Source organism: Arachis ipaensis, chromosome B5 (assembly GCF_059453495.1).
Source record: "Arachis ipaensis isolate K30076 ecotype BB chromosome B5, ASM5945349v1, whole genome shotgun sequence".
NCBI classification, from domain to species: domain Eukaryota; kingdom Viridiplantae; phylum Streptophyta; class Magnoliopsida; order Fabales; family Fabaceae; genus Arachis; species Arachis ipaensis.
Window position 1 is genome coordinate 74,662,978 of NC_142440.1, and position 8,341 is coordinate 74,671,318.

General features: G+C 40.7%; 1 protein-coding gene across 1 annotated transcript; it reads left to right on the plus strand.

Moving 5' to 3' along the window:
- Window positions 1-4,494: 4,494 nt before the first annotated feature.
- Window positions 4,495-7,762, plus strand: LOC148564647 (uncharacterized). Its single transcript, XM_088487067.1, has 4 exons — window positions 4,495-5,928; window positions 6,022-6,123; window positions 7,080-7,647; window positions 7,740-7,762. The coding sequence occupies exons 1-4, from the start codon at window positions 4,495-4,497 to the stop codon at window positions 7,760-7,762; spliced, it is 2,127 nt and encodes a 708-aa protein (XP_088343193.1).
- Window positions 7,763-8,341: the final 579 nt, after the last annotated feature.

Below are 8,341 nucleotides of genomic sequence, written 5' to 3' on the forward strand. Positions count from 1 at the left end.
TAATAAAAGATCGTTGCATATGTGGTGAAATTAAAAATAATGATACATGAATATGTGATGAAAAAGTGGGAATTTTGGGTAGCTAGGTATAATTTTAGAATTACATAGAGTGTGTGTATGTGTTAGGTGAGAATTTAAGTTAGCCAAAGATTCATATTATAGCTCACTTGGCCATCCATATATCCTCACCCTTACCTTAGTCCCATTACATCCCTGAAAAGACCTCATGATGTTTGCATTGGTATACTAAATATTTGTTGATTGGTTAGATGAAGAACAAAGTTTTAGAAAGCATGACTAGAGAAGAGCAGAGTGATTGACCCTAGACACTTGAGAGATTAGAGTGCATATACACTATCACTGAGGGTTCAAGGCTTGATTCTATGTTCCCTGCTTTCATGAGCTATATTCTTACAAGTTTACTTGTCTCTTATTGTATGATTTGAATTAGTGGAATCTGATTTATGTTTGTCTTGGAAAATTTGTTTACTTTTAACCAAGTAGGTGGAAGTATTTTTGTATTTAGTTGCATTCATATAGATAGGTTGCATTTTATAAGTTTTACCATTCCTCTTCACTCCTTTATAGCTTCTCTTGAGCTTAGCATGAGGACTTCCTCATGCTAATATTTAAGCATGGGGGAGATTTGATGCACCACTATTTTGTGGTACATTTTGTACTTAATTGAGTGGATTTTATCCACTTAACTCACACTTATTCATATAATTTGCATGTTTTACATTTTCCTTCCTAACTTTGTGCTATGATTGAAAACATGCTTCTTTGGCCTTAAATTTGCTATGTTTAATCCTCTCTTATTACCATTCGATGATGTGATATGTGTGTTAAGTGTTTTCAAGGTTTATAGGGCTGGAATGGCTTAGAGGATGGAAACGAAGCATGGAAAAGTGGAAGGAATACAAGAATTTAAAGGAATTGCTGAGTTGTCAAGCCTGACCTCTTGGTACTAAATCGACCATAACTTGAGCTACAGAGGTCCAAATGAGGCGGTTCTAGTTGCGTTGGAAAGCTAACATTCGGGACTTCAAAATGATATATAATTTGCCATACTTGCCATGCTGTTAGGCGACGCGCACGCGTGGATCACGCGTATGTGTGACCTGGCGAAAATTCAATCCACGCATACGCATGGACGACGCCTACGCGTGATAGAGCCACATGTTGGACGTATCAGAAATTGCTGGGGGCAATTTCTGGGCTATTTTTGACCCAGTTTTTGGCCCAGAAAACACAGATTAGAGGCTATAGAGTGGGAGAATCCATTCATTCATTCACACTTCTCATTATTCACAATTTAGGTTTTAGATGTAGTTTCTTGAGAGAGAGGCTCTCTCCTCTCTCTAGGTTTTAGGATTTCTTTTAGTTTTAGGTTTATTTCTTCTCAATTCCAGGTTCAATGTTCCTGTAATTTAATTTCTCTTCTACTTTTATTTGTTCTAGCTTTCTAGTTTATTTATTTTCCTTGTTGATTACTTCATGTTGATACTTTAGTTTAAGAATTCTTCATTTTTAAGATGAATTTTTTTTAATGCAATTTAAGGTATTTCAGACTTATGATTGTTTTCTTCAATTTATGTTCTTAATGCTTTCAATTGGTTGTTTGGATTTTATTATCTCTTATTGTTAGTTTTCTATGTTTTTATGTTGTGCCTTCCAAGTCTTTGATAGAATGCTTGGGAGGGTTTTAAATTAGCTTTTTATGTCCTTTTGGCTTTGGTTGATTAATTAGAGACTCTCGAGTTATCAAACTCCTTTGTTGATTGATAATTGTAAGTTGCTGGTTGATTTGGATCCCTCTAAAGTTAGTCTTTCCTTAGGAGTTGACTAGGACTTGTGGAATCAAACTGATTAGTCCACTTGACTTTCCTTCATAGTTAGAGGTTAACTAAGTGGGAGCAATGGACAATTCTCATCACAACTGATAATGATAACTAGGATAGAACTTCTAATTTTCATACCTTGCCAACAATTTTCTTAGTCATTAATTTACTTTCTTGCCTTTTTATTTTCTTGTTCCTTATTCAAAACCCCAAAGAGAGACTTTTCCATAACCAATAATAACTACACTTCCCTGCAATTCCTTGAGAGACGACCCGAGGTTTAAATACTTCGGTTATCAATTTTATTAGGGGTTTGTTACTTGTGACAACCAAATTTTTGTATGAAAGGATTCTTTGTTGGTTTATAAACTATACTTTCAACGAGGATTCATTTGTGAAATTCTTTACTAGAAAAAATTTGTTCATCAAGTACACTTTGTTATCATGAGCTCTATGCCTCTTTCATTGAATGACGCGTTTACTACCGGATCCGAGCTTAGCTACTTTTGATCCCGAAATTGAGAGAACTTTACTCCATATTAGGCAAGCTCGGAGATGGTTAGCCTTTGGAGATGGTGAAAGGGTTCCTACCAATTCACCAATCTTATCTGAGGTTGAATCGAAAACATCATTTGAGGAAGAAACCATCTACTCTTCCATTGATACTACTAATACCTCTTCCATCGACTTAGGTACCAGTACTGTGGCCGCTCCAAGAAGAGTCACTCTTAAGGAGGCCAGTGCTCTGGATTTCATTCTTCAACCACTTCAAGTGCTTCATCCGGAGTTGAATGCTAATTTTGAACTCAAGATCGCTTTGATTAATCTTCTACCAAAGTTTCATGGACTCTCCGCCCAAGATCCTATTAGACTCCTTAGAGATTTTCAAGGTGTATGTTCAACAACAAGGTGGGAGGGTTCCGATGAGGTTGCTATTTGGTTGTTTGCCTTCACATTCTCTCTTGAGGGAAGAGCCAAAGAGTGGTTGTACACTTTGTCCGATGAGATTGTTAGTGATTGGAACTTGCTTAGAAGGGAGTTCTTAGATAAATTCTTTCCTCTAGAAGTGATCGATAGATTGAGGAAAGAAATTTCATGCATTGTTCAAGGAGAAATGGAAATTTATATGAGTATTGGGAACGGTTTTGGAGGCTTCTTGACTCATGCCCCCACTATATGATTGACACTCTAGTGTTGATTAGCTATTTTTGCCAAGGAATGAAACCACAAGACAAGATCCTTTTGGATGCCTCAAGCAATGGTTCCTTGACAAAGTATAGAACGGCGGAGGAAGCATGGCAATTAATCACCGATTTGGTCGAGTCCACCCAACATGCTAGACAAAGAAACCATCATCCAAGAGCCATAAATGAAGTTTCTTCTAGTGGTGAGACCGCTGCCCTTACCAAGACCTTGGGAGAAATGACAAATATTCTCAAGCAACTCCAATTCAATCAACAACAACCTCCACCTCCTCAACAATAACAAAGTCAACAGTTGGTCCCTCAACGAGTGTGCGAAATTTTCTCTTGTTACTCCCATTACACCGATGAATGCCCAAACCTCCAAGAAGATAATACCTTGGCGGCCACTAATTCCTACTACAACCGTCCAAACCAAGGTTATCACCAACAAGGAGGTAACTATAACCAAGGGGGTAATTTTAATCAAGGTTGGCAAGATAACTCCAACCAAGGATGGAGGGACAACTATAATCAAGGAGGAAGGGATACCTATAATTAAGGAGGAAGGGACAATGGCGGGAACCAAAGATGGAACAACAACTATCAACAAAACTGATGCCAACAAAACCCGCCATACCAACACCAAAACCAAGGCAAACCATATCAAACCTACCAAGCACCTCAACTTAACCAACCACAAGCCCCCCAAATCACTTACCCTTCTTCTTCCTCCAACCAAGATGAGACACTCCACTCCATTCTCTAAGGACAAAGGGAGCTTCAAACCACACTTGCCTCAAGCCTTACCGGTCTTACCTCTAGCATCCAAGCCCTTCTTTCCCGTATGGAACTATCTTCTACCTCTACCACTCAACCCCCAAGCTCTAGTGCCTTACCCTCTCAACCTTTACCCAACCTCAAGGGTGGCATCAATGCCATCACCTTGAGGTCCAGCACCAAATTGTAAGAGTTGCGTCCTAATGAGCCAAGCCCAATAGTGGTCACTCAAGATGAGGATGTGGTTGAGATAAAAGAAGTCAAATAGGAGGATGAAGACCAAGAGGTAGTTGAAGAAGTGATTGCTCAACCAAAGGGCGGAATGCCTAAGGATGAGGATGTCTTGCAAGAAGCTACTCCAATTCCATTTCCCACATTGGCAAGGAAGACCAAGAAGCAAGTTGAGTTGGATCCCAAAATAGTGGAGATATTCAAGAAAGTTGAGGTAACCATTCCCCTCTTTGACGCTATCCGCCAAGTGCCTAAATATGCCAGGTTTCTAAAGGACTTATGCATGAACAAGGAGAAAATTCATGATCTAGAAACAATTCCATTGGGGAGCTCAATTTCCGCTTTAATGGGTGATATATACCGGAAAAGTGTAGTGACCCCGATCCTTGCCTAGTCACTTGTACCATAGATGGGTACAATATGTCGAGTGTATATGTGATCTTGGTGCTTGTGTGAGCATCATGCCCTTGTCTGCTTATGAGGTCTTGAAGCTCCCACCGTTGAGATGGTCGGCCGCCCGGTTTGTTTTGGCAGACAAAAGCATAATTTCTGTGGTTGGTATTGCGGAGCATGTTCTAGTGAGTATAAAAGGGTTGGTCTTTCCAATTGACTTCTATATTCTTAAGATGCCCCCTAGTGACTCGGAAAGGACATCATCTATTCTACTAGGGAGACCGTTCTTGAAGACCTCCTGGTTCAAATTGGATGTGTTTTCGGGTACCTACTCATTTGAGATTGATGGAAGAGAAGTGAGCTTTAATCTTGATGAAGACATGAGACACCCACCGGAGGATCATTCTATCTTCCGGTGTGATTTGATTGATAATGTTGTGGCCAAAGTCCACCAAGATAATTTTGATGGAAAGAGTATGATTGAAGACCCAAGTGTGGGGAGTTCCCATGTATGTGAAGAAGATGCCTTATCACCTCCGGAGATACCGGATGATAAAGTGCGAAGTCATAAACAAAGTGCGGATTTGAAGCCACTTCCAACTCACCTAAAATATGCCTTTCTTGAAGAGAACCAAAAGTTTCCGGTGATAATTACAAGGGAACTTACCTCCCAACAAGAGGAGAAGTTGCTTAATGTCTTGAGGAGGAACAAGAAGGCCATAGAGTGGAGCTTGGCAGACTTGGTTGGCATTAGCCCCCAAGTATGTGAACACCAAATTTTTCTAGAAGAAGGAGCCAAACCAATTAGGCAACCTCAAAGGCGTCTCAATCCTACCATTCTAGAGGTTGTGAAGAAGGAGGCCACCCGGTTGTTAGAAGCCGACATTATTTATCCGATTTCGGATAGTGAGTGGGTGAGCCCCGTGCAAGTGGTTCCAAAGAAATCTGGTGTTACTACAATCAAGAATGAGCATAGGGAGCTTATAGTCACAAGAGTCCAAAACTCATGGAGGGTGTGTATTGACTATCGACGCTTGAACTTGGCCACTAGGAAGGATCATTTCCCATTGCCCTTCATCGATCAAATACTTGATCGCCTATGCAGTAAACCTCTTTACTGTTTCTTAGATGGCTATTCTGGTTATTTTCAAATCCACATTGCTCCGGAAGACCAAGAGAAAACCACTTTCACATGCCCTTTCGGAACGTATGCGTATAAAAGAATGCCGTTTGGCTTGTGCAACGCACCGGCTACGTTCCAAAGATATATGATGAGTATTTTTGTGGATCTTTTGGAGCATTGCATAGAGGTGTTTATGGATGACTTTAGTATTTATGGGGACTCCTTTGACCTTTGCTTAGACAATATTGCAAAAGTATTGGAGATGTGTACTAAATCAAACCTTGTTCTAAATTTTGAGAATTGCCACTTTATGGTGAGGCAAGGTATTGTTTTAGGGCACATTGTCTCTAATGATGGTATTTCTGTGGATCCGACAAAGGTCAATGTTATTTCTAGTTTGCCTTATCCCTCTTCTGTGAGGGAAGTCTATGCGTTTCTTGGTCATGCAGGTTTTTACCAATGATTCATTAAGGACTTTAGTAAGGTGGCACTACCTCTCTCTCGATTGTTGCAAAAGGATGTGGAATTTGATTTGAGTGAAGAGTGCATGGAGGCATTTGACAAGCTCAAGATTGTTTGACCCAAGCTCCTATCGTAAGAGGGCCTGACTCGAGTAGGCCATTCGAGATCATGTGTGACGCCTCAAACTATGCGGTAGGAGCAGCGCTAGCTTAGCGCGAGGGTAAAATTCCTTATGTCATTGTCTATGCCTCTAAGACTTTAGATGGAGCCCAGTCCAACTATACTACCACCAAAAAAGAATTGTTGGCGATTGTCTTTGCCTTGGAAAAATTCCGGGCTTATTTACTTGGCTCTAAGGTGGTAGTATATTTGGATCATGAGGCATTGAAGTATTTGTTGGCCAAAAAAGAATCTAAACCGAGGTTTATCTGATGGGTGTTGCTATTGCAAGAATTTTACCTAGAGATTAAAGATAGGAGTGGTTCCCAAAATCTAGTGGCGGACCACTTGAGTCGCCTTGAGCACACAAAGGGCGATTCCACTCCTATCAATGATACATTTCCTATTGAGGGCTTGCTAGCAATATCCGAGGTGATCCCTTGGTATGCACCTATTGCCAATTACTTAGTTGCTCGCACCTTTCCTCCCAATTTTTCTCAACATCAAAAGAATAAGCTCAAAAGCGAATCTAAATATTATGTATGGGATGACCCCTACTTATGGAGATGTGGTGCCGATCAAATAGCTAGAAGGTGTATACCACAATCCGAGCATCAAGCTATTTTGGAGGCTTGTCACTCTTTCGAGGGTGGTGGCCACTTTGATCCCCAAAGGACGGCTTGGAAGGTCTTAGATTGTGGATTTTGGTGGCCTACACTTTTCAAAGATCCGTCTCTCTTTTGTAGCTCTTGTCCCCAATGCCTTAGGTTTGGAAATATCTCTAAGAAGAATGAGATACCCCAACAAACAATGTTGTTTTGCGAAATTTTTTATGTTTGGGGTATTGACTTCGTGGGGTCTTTTCCAAATTCTAATGGTTTCATGTATATTCTGCTAGCTGTTGACTAGGTTTCCAAGTGGGTGGAGGCAATTCCCACCCAGAATGATGATGCTAATGTGGTTCTTTCTTTTGTTTGGAATAACATTATTTTCCGCTTTGGATCACCACGAACAATCGTGAGTGATCAAGACTCGCATTTTTGTAACAAAAGGATGGCAGGTTTAATGAAGAAGTATGGCATCATCCATAAGGTGGCCATGGCATACCACCCCCAAACAAATGGCCAAGCCGAAGTCTCCAATCGGGAAATCAAGCGCATATTGGAAAAAAATGTGATGCCTCATAGGAAATATTGGAGTTCTAAGCTCGTAAATGCGCTTTGGGCTTACCGGACGACTTATAAGACGCCGATTGGTATGAGCCCGTTCTGGTTAGTCTATGGGAAGGCTTGCCATCTCCCGGTGGAGGTAGAACATAAGGTGTATTCGGCCATAAAGGAATGTAACACAGGATTTGGGGTTGGAGTCGAAAGGAAGTTACAGTTGTTGGAGCTTGAGTGTCTTCGATTGGAAGCCTATGAGAATTCAAGGCTTTACAAAGAGAAGATAAAAGCGGTGTGTAACGACCCAACTTCCGGTATGCCATGGTCATACAAGAAGCTAAGTATTACCAACTTGTTCTTCCTAATTATTAACTATTACTTAATGTATAAGCTTGTTCCTTGTTAGAACATTGTCAATTTTACGAGTAACTTTTTTTTAACTTATATCGTTGCGAGCGAGGGAGTAAAATAAATAAGCACACACAGATAGAAATAATAAGGAAGCATAAAGAAACATATAACACAGCTAAAATTATACATAATGTATACTATAACAAAACATGTAGCGTTCACAAAAGATCAAGTTAGTTTACATCCTCGTCATCCTACGTAGCTAATATATACACGACACTCCCAGGGCCTGGCCCATACAGAAAGCTGCTAAACTGGCGCCCAGGCTAGCCTAACCACTATATAGCTCCTAGCTCTCGGGTGTACTAACACAAGTGAGAGACTAACTAACAGATAATGTCAGACTAGTGTCATTAAAAGAATGCCCCTTTCGCAGTCAAACTATATCTACACGTGGCCATTCAAAAGATCGTCGTGAGGCTCGCCCATCTCTTCATTCTGCTCTATCTCTATCTCAAGGATCCTCCTCCTCCTCATCGTCCGCAGCTACAACTATATCCTCAGATCCACCAGAAGCACCGCTATCACTATGTACAAAACCATTCGCGAGCATAGGTCTATTTGCGTATGTAGGAGCTATCCCACCGTCTGGTAGTG